Here is a 15978-nt window from a genome sequence, read left to right as displayed (position 1 = left end):
CCCTCCATCAGCCAGTCCCAGCGATTCTGATTCACTGCCTGGTGTGTGCTTTATCTTGTATGTACCTCTGTTTGTAGATTATGTCATTCTGTGTAATTTGTTTTTGGTGCGTCGTCCTTCCTGCTCAGCATCCTGTACTCCAGTGAGCTCCTTGAAGACAGGACTGGCCTTGAGCACTGCCATTCCCAACACCAGGTGCTGCTCGTGGGGAAACCCAGTGAGTGCCTGCGTTAGTGTAGCGCTGTGCAGTTTCCAAAGTGTCCAGTCACACTGAACTTGCCTACAAAGATGTAATCTTTCCTTTTACTTAACATTCATTTTTCTTGAGTAAAATAGTCTTTTAAAATATTACCATTAAGGCTGGAGAGATGGCTCAGAGGAAGGTTAAAAGTGCTTGCTTGCAAAGCCTGCTGGTCCAAGTTCAATTCTCCAGTATCCATGTAAAGCCAAACTCACCAAGCTGCACACTCATCTAGAATTTGTTTGCAATGGCATGAAGCCATGACACACCTATACTCTCTGTCTCCTCTCTCTCTCTCTCTCTCTCTATATATATATATATATATATATATATATATCAAATTTTAAAATATTGCCATGGGCTAGAGAGATGGCTTAGCCTTTAAAGCACTTGCCTGAGGGCTGGAGAGATGGCTTAGCGGTTAAGCGCTTGCCTGTGAAGTCTAAGGACCCCAGTTCGAGGCTTGATTTCCCAGGACCCATGTTAGCCAGATGCACAAGGGGGTGCACGCGTCTGGAGTTCGTTTGCAGTGGCTGGAGGCCCTGGCGTGCCCATTCTCTCTCTCTCTCTCTCTCTCTCTCTCTCTCTCTCTTTCTCTCTGTCTGTTGCTCTAAAATAAATAAAATAACAACAAAAAATTTTTTTTAAAAAGCACTTGCCTGAAAGCCAAAGGATCCAGGTTCGATTCCCAGGACCCATGTAAGCCAGATGCACAGGGTGGCACATGTGTCTGGACTTCGTTTGCAGTGGCTGGAGGCCCTGGTGCACCCAATTCTCTCCCTTCCCCTCCTCCCCACTCTCTCTAATAAATAAAATATTTATAAAAATATTGCCAGGTATGCATGGTGGCGCACACCTTTAATCCCAGCATTTGGAAGGCAGAGGTAGGAGGACTGTTGTGAGCTCAAGGCTACTCTGAGACTACATAGTGAATTCCAGGTCAGCCTGGGCTAGAGTGAGACCCTACCTCGAAACCCCAACCCCTCCCCAAAAAAAAGAAAAAGAAAAGAAAATATTTTGATTCATTCTTTTTTTTATTTCATTTTATTTAAGAGAGAGAGAGAGAGAGAGAGACAGAGAGAGGTAGACAGAATGGGTGAGCCAGAACCTCCAGCCACTGCAAATGAACTACAGATGCATGCGCCACCTGGTGGATCTGGTTTACGTGGGTCCTGGGAATCAAACCTGGATCCTTTGGCTTTGCAGGCAAGTTAAGGTAAGTGCCTTAACTGTTAAGCCATCTCTCCAGCTCTGATTCATTCATTTTTTAAAACAAATTATTTTCATTTATTAGAGAGAGAGAATGAGAATGGGTGCACCAGGGCATCCAGCTGCTGCAAACTCCAGACGCACATGTCATTTTGTGCATGTGGCTTATGTGGGTCCTGGGGAATTGAACCTGGACCCTTTGGCTTCACAGGCAAGCGCCTTCATTTCTGAGCCATCTCTCCAGCCCTGATTCATTCATTTTTGAGGACAGAAAGACAGAGATTGTATGTAGGCACACCAGGACCTCTTGCCATTTGCAAATGAGCTCCAGATGCATGTATCACCTTGTGCATCTGGGTACTGAGGCCATCAGGCTTTGCAATTGTCTTTAACCACTGAGCAATCTTCCCAGTCCCTCTATCTTATTTATTTATTTATTTATTTGAGACAGGGTCTCTCATTGAACCTTGAGCTCACCAATCTGGCTAAACTAGGTAGCAAGCAAACACTAGACATCTTCCTGTCTTTGTTTCCCCGGTGCTGGTGACGTACCATTCATCACTACACCCAGCATTTTATGTGGGTGCTGGGGATCCAAACTCAAGTCCTTGTGCTTGTGAAGCAAACCCTTTTACTCACTGAGCCACTTCCCCAGCCCTTCAAGTTACTATTTAAATTTGGAGACACAAACCGGGCATGGTGGCGCACACCTTTAATCCTAACACTTGGGAGGCAGAGGTAGGAGGATCACTGTGAGTTCAAGGCCACCTTGAGACTACATAGTGAATTCCAGGTCAGTCTGGGCCAGAGTGTGACCCTACCTCAAAATAAATAAATAAAAATTTGGAGACATGAAAGAGGGATGCCTATTCACTTTTTCTGTGTGCTGAGGGGCTAGGCAGAGAAGGAGAAATGACATTGCTGAGCCCATCCAGTATTCCTGAGAGAGGCCATGTGTCATTGACACTTCTCTGAGAGGACACCGAGAGGCAAGGATCCCTGTGGTTAGGTTTCTGACAAGGTGAGGTGGAGTGAGGGGTGAGAGGGGGTTCTGACACCTCAGAGCTACATCCGGCTAAGAAGCAAGAAAACACTGGCATTGTGCCCACCCCCTTGCCAATCTGAGAGATGTGCAGTCGTAATTTTGGAAGTTGATGATACCTTTCTCTGAAAACCAGAGGGAACTAAAGCGTTAATAACTGTCCCTAAGGCTAGAAGGCCATAAAAGAAACAGAGGAGTTCCCCTGACTGATGTACTCCCCTTAGCTCAGGTGGCCTTGAAGGACCAGAAATCAGCCGGGTATCCTCTCTTAGACATTCCTGGCTGAAGAAGCCTATTCTGAACAAGGACACAAACAGCTACAAGTTCCTTATCTACTGCACCTGGTACAGTCTCTCTTTCTCAGGATCCTCCTTATAACCTTGCACCCCAAGCCTGACCCAGTGCTTCAGCCTCCATCCTGCCGGAAGGCTGCTGCCCCTTGTAGTTTCTTTCAATAAACAGTCAAGTCCAGTTTTCTCTTTTGCTCTTCTCTTACACTTTCCTTACAGTTGGCCATGGTTTATAGCCCTCTTTTTTTTTTTTTTTTTTTTCAAGGTAGGCTCTTACACTAGCCCAGGCTGACCTGGAATTCTCCATGTAGTCTCAAGGTGGCCTCGAACTCTCAGCGATCCTCCTACCTCAGCCTCCCGAGAGCTGGGATTAAAGGTGTGCACCACCACGCCCCTCCTCAGCCTTCCTTTTTTGTAGATGGAAAATCTGATGCCCTAACAGTAGAGCAAAGACACTGTGAGAGAGCCAAAGAAAATATAGGCTGGTGGAGCCTACCCTGACGAGGACCCTGACATGAGAAAAGAAAATTCTCTACAATGAAGAGAAGGCAGAAAAGCAACTGATCTTATTCTTACCCTCGAGGTGAGAATTCCTTTATTGAGTCATAACTATTTTCCAGAAGATTCTGAGTACTGGTGCCAGGAAGCATTTCTTCCCCCAACCCCAGAGCCCTTCCAGGTACCTCAGTGTCGCCAGGGAGCAGGGGTCCAGCTTTCAGTCGTCCACTGCTGTCACTGTGGAGTCCAGGTTCATGTGACCTCATTGCCAGACAACCGCATCTTCCTGAAACTTCCCCCGATAGCAATGCTTTTCTGTCCAGATAAAAATCTTTCCCAAATCATGCTTCCTGGTTACGCTTGGAGAGGGCTTGCCTTTTATGAAGAGCTTCCATGCTCAGAGCCTCAGTGGCAGGGAACAGACCATTACTCATCTTACAGGACAGGAGAGCGTGCACAGGCCATAGCCTTGGCTGGCCCAGCAGGGTTCGTTTGGCACACTTTCAAGGTTTTCTCTTTCCAGTCTTGCATTTCCAAGAATTCCAAAGAATTTCATTTGGCCGACTCATTGTAACAGGCAGGTGATCCCTGTGTGACTGACCATGGAGGCTGCAGTCCCAGCCTTCGGCTGCAGTTGTGGTGTCTGTGCCTTGAGGCTCCTTAGCTGACTCAATCACACTGTGGGCCAATCAGGGTTACAACCTTTCCTGTTTATTTTTCACCGTCTAATCCGATTTTCTTTTCAGGAGATACAAGTTTGCAAACTGCCCTTTTATCCAGATGGATCTATTTCTGTTTGCCTAAATGTTAGGCATCCAACCTAATGGGTTTCAAAAATTAATATAATTTATTTCCCATCATGTAGGTGCAAAACAAAGGTGTTTTAGAATAAAACACCAAAGACTAGAAACTTCTTCCTCTTTGAGAACAGTTTCTTTTTTTTTTTTTTTTTTTTTGAGGTAGGGTCTCAGTCTGGCTCAGGCTGACCTGGAATCCACTATGTAGTCTCAGGGTGGCCTCGAACTCACGGCGAACCTTCTACCTCTGCCTCCTGAGTGCTGGGATTAAAGGCGTGCGCCACCACGCCCGGCTATTGGCCAGTCTTGTCTAAGGAGAGTGTCCAGTGCTCTGCTCATCATGTTCAAAACGGAGATTCCCGCAGTACCTGGACTTTCATCAAGGCCCGTTTCAGTTGCTCATAGGTTACGAACATCATCACATTCCAGGCTCCCAAGCGCAAAAAGGAGGGAGTAAATCTGATGAGAGAAACAGACATGACATCGGGAGGTATGGTCTAGGAGACATAAGTGGACCCACCCTACTGGGCTCCCTCACCCACACCGGGTGGGTGCCAAAGGCCTACTAAACTGTCCTAAGCCTCTTCTTTTTTTCTTTCGTTTGTTTTCTTTTCATTTTTTTTTTTTTTTTTCCGAGGTAGGGTCTTACTCCGGCCCAGGCTGACCTGGAATTCACTATGTAGTCTCAGGGTGTCCTCGAACTCACGGTGACCCTCCTACCTCTGCCTCCTGAGTGCTGGGATTAAAGGCGTGTGGCACCACACCCGGCCTTCAATTTTTTTTTTTTTATTAACAACTTCCATGATTATAAAAAATATCCCATGGTAAAACCCTCCCTCCCCCTCCTAAACCTTTTCTAAGATCCATTTCATTTTGTCTTCTCTGCTCAGGAGATTTGGGCAGAAGCTGAAACCAGAAAAGGAAAGAAAACTAACATTTTGATTCTGGTTACTGTGTTGGGAGATTAATGTCATCATTCTACGTGGTAACTATTTTGTTACCAGGTTTCTTTGTTGGAAACTGAGGCCCAGGGCTAGATAGATGGCTCAGAAGTTAATAGGACTTGCTTGCAATGTCTGACAGCCTTGGATCGATTCCCCAGTACCTACATAAAGCCACATGCACAAAGTGGCGCATGCATTTGGAGTTAATTTGCAGTGGCTAGAGGCCTCCGTGTGCCCTTACTCTCTCTCAGTCTCTCCTTGCAAATAATATATTATTATTGTTATTATTATCATTAGTGTGTGTGTGTGTGTGTGTGTGTGTGTGTGTGAAGTAGGGTCTCACTCTGGCCCAGCCTGACCTGAAATTCACTATGTAGTCTCAGGGTGCCCTCAAACTCATGGTGATCCTCCTACCTCTGCCTCCCAAGCGCTGGAATGAAAGGCATGCACCACCACGCCCGGCTTATATATATATATATATTTTTTAATTTATTTGAGAGCGACAGCCACAGAGAGAAAGACAGATAGAGGGAGAGAGAGAGAATGGGCGCACCAGGGCTTCCAGCCTCTGCAAACGAACTCCAGATGCATGCGCCCCCTTGTGCATCTGGCTAACGTGGGACCTGGGGAACCGAGCCTCGAACCGGGGTCCTTAGGCTTCACAGGCAAGCACTTAACCGCTAAGCCATCTCTCCAGCCCTATATATATTATTTTATTTTACATATATATGTATGTGATAGAGGTCCAATCAGTCTAAGCACCTCAGCTCAAACTACACTACTAGTAAACACTAGATTCAGGGTTCAAATGCACTGACCGGATTCATGACGATGCTGGGGCCGGGGCTCATTTACATCCTGACGTGCCACCAGACAGGCCTGGCAAGAGGACCCTGAGCAGGGCGGGCCAATGCAGGGTGAAGACAGCATGCCAGGTTGAGTGGCAGGACTTCAAGGCTATGGTGTCCACCTGTGTTGTGGTTCCCAGAGATCCTGTCACCTGGCTCCTGCCCTTCTCTCGGCCTCTTAAGAGTCCCTTTCTGGGCCCTTTGATTCCTGCCAGAATCAGCAAGTCACAGTGTCCTGACAGTGTCAAGGCCTTCTTCAGGCCTTTCCCACGTTGTCCCTCAGCTTGGCTTTCTCTTCCTCACCTGGGCAGCTGCTCGGCACTCTTGGAGCTCAGCTTGAGCCCTAGAACCTCTTGTTTTCTTTCTTTATTTTTCTTTTTTGAGATTGTGTATCACTGGCGTTAAACTTGGCACTCCCCCGTCTCAGCCTCCTGAGTGCTGGGATTATTTTTATTTATTTATGTTTATTTCAAATTTTTATTAACAACTAACATGATTATAAAAAATATCCCATGGAAGCCGGGCATGGTGGCACACGCCTTTAATCCCAGCACTCAGGAGGCAGAGGTAGAAGGATCTCCGTGAGTTCAAGGCCACCCTGAGACTACAGTGAATTCTAGGTCAGCCTTGACTACAGAGTGAGACCCTACCTTGAAAAAGAAAGAAAGAAAGAAAGAAAGAAAGAAAGAAAGAAAGAAAGAAAGAAAGAAAGAAAGAAAAGGGCAGGAGGAGGCACCTTACCCCTTATAGAAGGCTGTGGGACCCTCTTGGGCCACCATCTTCAGCATACAGTGTAGGGGGCTATGGTATCGTCCTGGGGGTGCATTCATATACCGTGTCTTCACCACATCCACTGGGGAGGCCACCACGGTGGCACAGAAGCCAGCTCCAAAGGCCGAGACAAAGTGGCAGGGGAAGTTGTCTGTCGAAGTGAAGGGGAGGGGAGATAAGTGCCAGGGGTGGGGTACTCGTGCGTCCACCATCCTCCTCCAAGTCAAGGGGACTTTCTGAAGCATAGGTCTGCATTGGCTGTATCTCCCACAAGCCCAAGGCTGGGCTCTTCTTCAGTCCTGGCACACCAGAACTGGGCCTACTAGAAAAAGGTTGCCCAGCTCAACAGCCTTATTTGAGGAAACTGAAGGTGAATGGCCCTTGCTTAAAAAACACACTTATCTCTCATATGTGGATCCTGGCTACAGATGACTGGATTTCTGTGTGAGTAGGAAGAAAACTCAAGTAGCAAAGGCCAGTAAGCTAGAAAAGAGATATAAAGGGAAGAAAAGGAAGGGAGGGGGGTACTTAATAGGATGGTGTGGTGGTTTGAATAGAATAGATGGCCCCCAATATATTCAGTTGTTTATTTGTTTGTAGTTTGCATCTCTAGCCACCTGGCTGGAGGCAGTGTCACTGGGTGGATCTTTAGGTGTGGTGGTGGGTTTCAGATTTCAATCTAAAGATATGCAAAGTGTGCCTAGCTGGAGTTCCTGAAGTGTGCTGTGCTGTGTGGCTTTTTGGCTTTTGGCTTGTGCTTCTCTCTCTCTGCTTGGACCTGTGAAGGCAGGCCAGTTTCTTCTGCCATTATGGAACTTCCCCTGGATCTGTAAGCCTCAATAAATATCCCTTCCTCCATAACTGTGTCTGGTCTGGAATTTCATCTCAGCGAACTTGAAGCTGTCTGCTACAGATGGTAATATATATATATATATATGTAGAATAGATTGATGGGGGTGAAAAGGCCGAAGTGAGGTGAGGGGGAGAGATTGAGTAAAGGAAAGGTGGAGGGAGGGTTAATCAAAATCTAAGGATATAAATAAATCATATGGAAACCTACTTTTTTGGACAATGGATCGGGAGCCATAGATTGTTACTAGAAAATTTTCAGTGCCAGGGATGGGATGCCTTCCAATGAATTGTTGGCTAGGGAGGTCCCTGATGCCCCCAAAACATTACAGGCCATTGCCGAGGCCCTTGGTTTCCCACCAGGAATAGATGGTAAGACCCTATTGCTGAAGACTCCACATGCTTGGGCTGCAAGACCCCTGAGAAATGAGCTGATAACCTCCTCCATGTAGACCAGCTGACAGAAAGCTGGAAGAAGCCATTTTGCATGCAGTTCAATGGGAGAAAGAGAAATCACCAGTGAAGGTCCTCAACAGTGGATACTGCAAGCCTTATATTTTGCCAGTCAGGCCAAATGAGCCAATGGGTGCAATAGTGGCACGTCTGTCATGGTGGAAACCAACTGCCCTCTAATTGGACTGGAGGAATACATCCTTGATACTAAAAACCTAAATCAGGGGTAGTTATGAACGCTAGGGGTGTAATGTTTGCTTCTGTCTGGCTAAGTGTATATACTATGCTCATCAAACTGCCCAGTAAGCATTTCTCTTAATGTTCATACCCTTATATTAGTGCTACTCTCACTTTTGGTTGAGAACTTTCTCTTTTCAGATGGCAGTGACCTTGGGATGACTCAGAAGGCATCATGGTGCTGGGAAGAAGTGACAGAGGAGTGCTCAGCACTGCAATATCTCTATCACACCTTCCAAGGCTCAGGGTCCATTGTGGAAGATGTGATGGAAAGAATGTAAGAGCCAAAGGAAGGGTAAGACTCCTTACAATGTGCTCCTCCAGACACAAAATGGCCTGGATATCCATGACCTCACAGTGCCTGACACTATCTACACAAGACCATCATAATAGGAGGAAAAGATCATGACATCAAAATTAAAGAGAGACTGATTGAGAGGGGGACGGGATGTGATGGCAAATGGAGTTTCAAAGGGGAAAATGGGGGGAGGAAGGGCATTACCATGGGATATTGTTTACAATCATGGAAATTGTTAATAAAAAAATTAAAAAAACACTGAGGGGGCTGGAGAAGATTGCTTAGTGGTTAAGGTATTTGCCTACAACGCCAAAGGACCCTGGTTCCATTCCTCAGGACCCATGTAAGCCAGATGTGCAAGGTGGTGCATGTGTCTGGAGTTCTTTTGCAGTGGCTGGAGGCCCTGGTGCGCCCATTCTCTCTCTGTGTCTTTCTAACTGTCTCTCTCTGTCAAATATATAAATAAGAATAAAAATTTAAAAGTCAGAAACAAAAACAAAAAACACTGAGTGTGATGCTGGCCCTGGAATCTTTCCTACTCATTGAAATACTGAACTTGACAATGCTCTTCTCTCCCTTCTTGTTAGCGCCCACTGCCTCTGGGTGGGTCCCAGGCCTGTCTCCCTGGAGCCCAATGCCTCACCAGTAAACAGGTGAGATTCCAGCAGCTTCTCTTTGATGATGTCATAGGTCACCATCTCAGCACAGTTGACAATGGCGTTTCTTGTGATGTTGGGAAAAGTTCCTGTTAGGAAGGTAGCAAGGGCTGATGAATGCAGGATGGGAGAAGTGGGTGCCCTGGCTATACGGCCCTAGCTTCAGTGCCCAGAGCAATGGTCTCAGCCTAGCAGATCTCACTTTTTCTTCTGGAGTTAGCAACTCTCAGACTTTCCCCACTTCCTCTTCAGAGACAGGAAACGGAAGCCCACTGTTTGGTGACACTTTGGAAGATGATTTGCACTCACTGTCCAAAATAAAATGTGCTCCCTGAGACCCAGGTGTGTCTAGAAAAGGATAGTCATTCTTAAAAGAGAGGAGCTGGGCTCTTAGGTCAGTGAGAGAAGGTTGTTCTAGAAGGACCCTATGAGAGAGGCTTCACTGAGGAGATCAAACACAGGTAGGGTTTGAGTACCGGGAAGTGAGAGCAGAGTGTCACAGTGCACTGCGACACAGGTGTCCTAATCTTAAACTTCACCGGGCCACTGTTTCTTCTGCAAAGATTCCATGTGCAGGAGGGAGTCTGGCCTTTGTCAAGATAAGATGCTCACCGTACAGACGCAAGGGAAGCCCGAAAGCCTCCGCTCCCCATGAAGTCTGCACTCACGTCACCCCTCCCCTTGCACAGCGGAGCTCCTCAGTGCTGGTCCCTGCTCTGCACCTTACCCAGGGCCCTCCCTTCCCTGGATGGAAGCTGCTCAGCCTGGATCTTCCCCCCGGGGCCTGACCCCAGGCCCTCCTGCCAGTGTGTCACTGAAGCTACTGTCTTCTCTCCTCTGTAATCTATGGAAGACTCTGGATTTATTTTATTTAATTATTATGATGATTTTTTTTGTTTTTTCAGGGTAGGGTCTCACTGTAGCCCAGGCTGACCTGGAATTTACTAGGCAGTCTGGGGGCGGGGGGAGGGCTCGATCTTCCTACCTCTACCTTCCAAGTGTTGGGATTAAAGGCGTAGGTCACCAAGCCCAGCCTAGACCTTGTATGCATTTACACACCTCTCTCTCTCAGGGCAGCCTGAGCACTGTGAAGGGCAGGCAAGTTGAACTGAAATTGAGACCCTATGACAACATGGCAGCTGTGTGAGGAATATATATATATATATATATATATGATATATATTATATATGTATATATGTTATGTATATACACATATACATTTGTGTGTATGTGTGTGTATATATATATATATATATATATATATATATATATATACATATATATATACATATATATATACATATATATGTCCTTGTACTGACCTCAGGACTGCCCAGCAAACTCTCTCCTTGGACCTCGGTGGAACCTGGAGACACCAGGCCCATCCTACAGGCACCATGGTTGGACTTCAGCCTTCAGATGTGCCTCCCACAACAACTGTGAAGTGCCTGGGGGCAGGCACGGCGGCCTGTTTCGCTGACCTCCTCACCTTCCCCCTGGACACAGCGAAGGTCCGCTTGCAGGTAGGTGCCCTTTGGCCAGGGGTGCCCTGGTGCTTTGTAAAATGCTGCTACACATATACGTGTGTGTGTGTGTGTATATATATTTTAATTTAAATTAAATTAATTAATTTATTTTATTTTTGAGGTAGGGTCTTGCTCTAGCCCAGGCTGACCTGGAATCTAGTCTGTAGTCTCAGGGTGGCTTCGAACTCGCTGTGATCCTCCTGCCTCTGGGATTAAAGGCGTGCTCCATCACATGGGGCTAGAGACTTTCTTAAAGCACCACCCGTAGGAGTTCCCTCCTCGCGGGTTCCCTGCCCCAGGCTCCCAAGCCTACCTTTCCACAGGCCCCGGATTCCCTCCTCCCTGGCGATGGTTCTGTAAGCGTCCATGGTGCCGCTGTATTTCCTTTCGCCCCCGGGCCCCAGGCGTGCGGCGGCCTGAAATCGGACCTTCACCACGTCGGTGGGCTGCGCACAGGTCACCGCCATGGCCCCAGTGGTGCAGCCCGCCAGAATCCGGATCGCGATGCTGGAGTCTGGGGAGGCCAGAGAGAAGGGGAGCCAGGCGCTGGACTCCGCTTCTGGGGGCGGGGGGCGGCTCTGGACGGGATGCACCCCTCACCCCACCAGCATCTCTGGGCAGAGGCTGCAGCGCCCCGCGTCCTGACCCCCCGCCCCAGCCCTTGCTGTCCACTCACGCTCGGCTTCCTTAGGGGTGTAGAACTGCTTGACCGAGTCGTAGAGGCCGATGCGGATGGAGGCGAAGCTCATCTGGCGATGCAGGCCGGCCACCAACCCGTTGTAGGGGCTGCGGGGCCCCTCGGTGCGCACCATGGTCACGAGGGTGCCCAGCAGGCCTCGGTACTGCACGCTCTGGGCCGCCGGGTTCTCCCCCTGGATCTGGGGAGGGGGGGACGACGAACCACAGGGGGCTGTGTGCACAGGACCCCTGCCTGGGCTGCACCCACCCGGCTGGGCCTTGAGAACACGCATGACCATCGTCCCCTCGCAGAGTATTAGAGCGGAGGAGGATGCAGCATTTTACAAAGCACCAGGGCACCCCTGGCCAAAGGGCACCTACCTGCAAGCGGACCTTCGCTGTGTCCAGGGGGAAGGTGAGGAGGTCAGCGAAACAGGCCGCCGTGCCTGCCCCCAGGCACTTCACAGTTGTTGTGGGAGGCACATCTGAAGGCTGAAGTCCAACCATGGTGCCTGTAGGATGGGCCTGGTGCCTCCAGGTTCCACCGAGGTCCAAGGAGAGAGTTTGCTGGGCAGTCCTGAGGTCAGTGCAAGGAGGAAGCTGTAGGAGATGGGCAGGGGGAATAGAGCCTGGGCTGTCTGCCTCTGTCCCATTTCGAGGCACCCCGCTGTCTAGCCTGTAACATCAGGTTGTCATCCCCTCCCATTAAAATGTATATGTACAAAAATAAAATAAAATAATAATAAAATGTACATATACGAAAGTTGTCAATGAAAAGTTTAAAAAGAAAAGATGGGGCTAGAGAGATGGCTTAGCGGTTTAGGCACTTGCCTATGAAGCCTAAGGACCCAGGTTCTATTCTCCAGTACTCCCGTAAGCCAGATGTGCAAGGTGGCCCATGCATCTGGAGTTAGTTTGTAGTGGCTGGAAGCCCTGCCATGCCCATTCTCTCTCTGTCTCTCTCTACTTGAAAATAAGTAAAATAAATAAAAAATATATTTAGGGCTGGAGACATGGCTTAGCGGTTAAGGTGCTTGCCAGCAAAGACCAAGGACCCAGGTTTGATTCCCCCGGACCCAGGCACCACCTTGTGCATCTGGCTTACATGGAACTTGGAGAATTGAACCTGGGTCCTTAGGTGTCACAGGCATATGCCTTAACCACTAAGCCATCTCTCCAGCCCTGCCTCCCTCTCTCTTCTTATCTCTCTCTTAAATAAATGAATAAATAAGTAAAATATTTAATATATAAATACTTATGTATTTGTTTATATGAGAGAGGCAGAGAGAGAGAGAAAGAGAGAGAGAGAGAAGGAGAGAAAACAAATTCCAGATGCATGTGCCACCTTGTGCTTCTGGCTTGCGTGGGTCCTGGGGAATCGAATTGAGGTCCTTTGGCTTTGCAGGCAAATGCCTTAATCACTAAGCCATCTCTCCAGCCCTATAAATATATTTTTAATTTTATTTATTTATTTATGCATTTTGTTTTTTTGAGGTAGGGTCTCGCTCTAGCCCAGGCTGACCTGGCACTCACTATGTATTCTCAGGCTGGCCTTGAACTCATGGCAATCTTCCTCCCTCTGCCTCCCTAGTGCTGGGATTAAACGCGTGTGCCACCACTCCCAACTCTGGGTTCAATTTCTAAGCCAACCATGTAAGCCAGACAAAGTGATGCATGCAACTTGCTTGCAAAGCCTGAAGGCTTGGGTTCGATTCCCCAGTACCCACAGAAAGCCAGATGCAAAAATGGCGCATGTGTCTGGAGTTCATTTGCAGTGGCACTAGGCCCTCGTGCGCCCATTCTCTTTCTCCTTACAAATAAATGAAATTAAAGGAAAAGAAAAAAGTGGGGCCGGAGAGATGGCTTAGCGGTTAAGGCCATGCCTGCGAAGCCTAAGGACCCAGGTTCGATTTTCCAGGTCCCACGTATGCCAGATGCACATGGTGGCACATGAGTCTGGAGTTCATTTGCAGTGGCTAGAGGCCCTGGCAAGCCCACTCTCATTCTCTCTCTCTCCACCTCTCTCTGTCTTTAATAAATAAATAAAAACAAATCAGAAAAAAAGTGGCTGGGTGTGGTGGACCGAACATGCCTTTAATCCCAGTATTTGGGAGGCAGAGGTAGGAGGATCACCATGAGTTCAAGGCCACCCTGAGACTACATAGTGAATTCCAGGTCAGCCTGAGCTAGAGTGAGACCCTACCTCGAAAAAAACAAAAAACAAACAAACACAAAAAAAAGTGGTACAAGTGTCTGGAGTTTGCAGCAGCAAGAGGCCCTAGCACCCCTTCCCACTCTTGCCACACTCACATATGCAAATACATAATTTTTTCTTTTTTCCAGGTAGGGTCTCACTCTAGCCCAGGCTGACCTGTAATTTACTATGCAATCTCAGGATGGCCTCAATCCCACGGCAATCCTCCTGCCTGTGCCTCCCAAGTGCTGGGATGAAAGGCGTGTGCGACCATGCCCAGCTCTGCAAATACGTAAGTTTTTTTTTTTTAAGATATATTTTTAAAATTATTTATTTATTTATTTGAGAGCGACAGACACAGAGAGAAAGACAGATAGAGGGAGAGAGAGAGAATGGGCGCGCCAGGGCTTCCAGCCTCTGCAAACGAACTCCAGACACGTGCGCCCCCTTGTGCATCTGGCTAACGTGGGACCTGGGGAACCGAGCCTCGAACCGGGGTCCTTAGGCTTCACAGGCAAGTGCTTAACCGCTAAGCCATCTCTCCAGCCTGAAATACGTAAGTTTTTAAAAAGAAATGGGAATTATTAAAAAAAAACAATAAGATGGTTTGTGGTCAGTATACAAGGGGAGGAGCTGTTAAGACAGGACGCAGAGGAAGATGTTCTTTTGTTTGAGGTGACGGGAGGATCAACATGAGCTAGGCCATAGGAGGGTCTAGAGGGCTGGAGAAGTGAGAAGGGTGGTACAGTGGAGGCAGAAGCCTGAGCTTGTGCCAGGGGCCAGGGCTTGGCAGCAGCCTAGGGCAGAAGGGCGTGGCTGTGGGGTTTGAGCTCCCATCCAGTGGGAAAATTCCATATGTGTCCCCAGGGGAGCTGAAGCCTAGGTATTAGCTTGCTCAGTGTGGCCAGCCTGGTGACCAAGCTTGCACTCATTCTCCTATTTTAAGTTCGAAACAAACTAGGAAAGAGCCAGGCAGCATGTGAATCCAGTTACAGATGAGGAAATAGAGGCTTAAGATGGAAAGACATTAGCCCCTGGTCACAGGATTCCGTTCTGGTTGTCCCAATGGCCAAGCAATAAAAGCTGTGTGACCTTCAACCCTCGTTGATGTGGTACTGCGGCTTCTCATGGTTTTGCCTTTCATTGACCACTCAAAGCCCGTTTGCAGTTACTAAATGCAACCCAAGACCCACGTGCCAGGCGTCTGAAGTCTGGAAGGAAGGCTCATGAGCACCAAACCCCACTGAGCAGTTCAAGTTCATGGGCCGCAGGGAGAGGCTGAGATCTGCAAAGATGGGTGCCGTGAGGCCCTGGCTCTCCCAGTTTCCTCCCTCAGCTTGTCTGTTGGTCTGAGATGAACCCAAGCAGGGCCCTTTGGGAGTGGGGGTTGGGGGAAACCAGCTTAGTGAGGAGACATCAGTACAGGGGTGCTGGGATAAACACTTCCCACCTGCTGCAGCCCCATTCCCCTTTGCCCTAGAGAAGAGCAGCCAGGCCTGGCTCCTTCCCAGCAGGGATTGTACCGTGGGAGCAGCTGACTCCACATGGCACCCTTGGCGGTGCCTTCTCTTCCCTCCAGCTTTGGCATTTCCCCTGCTGTTCCCTCAGGGCCCTAAAGAGAGCTGGGCTGCTGGGGAGCTTGGCTCCATGAGTCTGAGGGGCCCTGGCAGTGTGATCTTCAGCATCTCTTCTTTAGGCTTTTAAAAAAATATATTTTATTTTTATTTATTTATTAGAGAGAGAGAGAGAGAGAAAGAGGTAGATATATAGAGAGTAAGATCATGACATCAAAATAAAAGAGAGACTGATTGAGATGGGGAGGGGATATGATGGAGAATGGAATTTCAAAGGGGAAAGTGGGAGGAGGGAGGGTATTACCATGGGATATTTTTTATAATCATGGAAGATGTTAAAAATTGAGAAAAAAAAAATGGATGTGCCACAGCGTCCAATCGCTGCAAAAGAACTCTCGATGCATGCGCCACCTTGTGCACCTGGCTTACATGGGTTCTGGGGAATCAAACCCGGGTCCTTAGACTTCACAGGCAAGTCTTAACTGCTAAGCCAGTTCTCCAGCCCAGCATCTCTTCTTTAAAACTGTCTTGGAGCCACTAACGTGCTAATGGAAGAACCCAGTGTTAAGTGTCTCCATTCCACTTTTTGAGTTACACTTTGAGGCGCAGTCAAAATGACCTATCTGGGGTCACAAAGTGAGTAGAGGAGGGAGTCCTGTCAGGGATGTGTGCCCGGGGCATGTGAGGTGGAGCGTTGGAGCAGTGCTGTCCCATAGAGGGTATTTCACAGGGTTTGCTCCCTGCTAAGGCTGTCTGAGGCTCTTTGGAGAGTCTTTTCTCACCTGGAAAGAAGGTTGGACTGTCAGGAAGGTCTTCCCTCTGGAACTTACTTTGTCTTCTATCACCGCTGACCCCACACTTTCTTGTGGAAT

The 15978-nt window shown here is 48.2% G+C and overlaps 1 protein-coding gene across 3 annotated transcripts; it reads right to left on the bottom strand.

Annotated features, from left to right (window-relative positions):
- Positions 1 to 4421: 4421 nt before the first annotated feature.
- Positions 4422 to 11845, bottom strand: Ucp3 (uncoupling protein 3). 3 transcript variants are annotated; one of them, XM_004656280.2, is made up of 6 exons: positions 11720 to 11845; positions 11337 to 11538; positions 10974 to 11174; positions 9121 to 9222; positions 6611 to 6791; positions 4422 to 4536 (listed from the first exon to the last, which is right to left on the bottom strand). In XM_004656280.2, the coding sequence occupies exons 1-6, from the start codon at positions 11843 to 11845 to the stop codon at positions 4422 to 4424; spliced, it is 927 nt and encodes a 308-aa protein (XP_004656337.1). The 3 variants fall into 3 exon arrangements, with proteins under 3 accessions (XP_004656337.1, XP_045002160.1, XP_045002161.1); XM_045146225.1 differs by lacking the exon at positions 9121 to 9222; XM_045146226.1 differs by lacking the exon at positions 10974 to 11174.
- Between the last annotated feature and the right edge of the window lie 4133 nt (positions 11846 to 15978).

This window comes from Jaculus jaculus, chromosome 3 (genome assembly GCF_020740685.1).
Source record: "Jaculus jaculus isolate mJacJac1 chromosome 3, mJacJac1.mat.Y.cur, whole genome shotgun sequence".
Lineage (NCBI taxonomy): Eukaryota > Metazoa > Chordata > Mammalia > Rodentia > Dipodidae > Jaculus > Jaculus jaculus.
The sequence above is the reverse complement of the archived record's forward strand: the minus strand, read 5'-3'. Positions and strand labels throughout refer to the sequence as shown.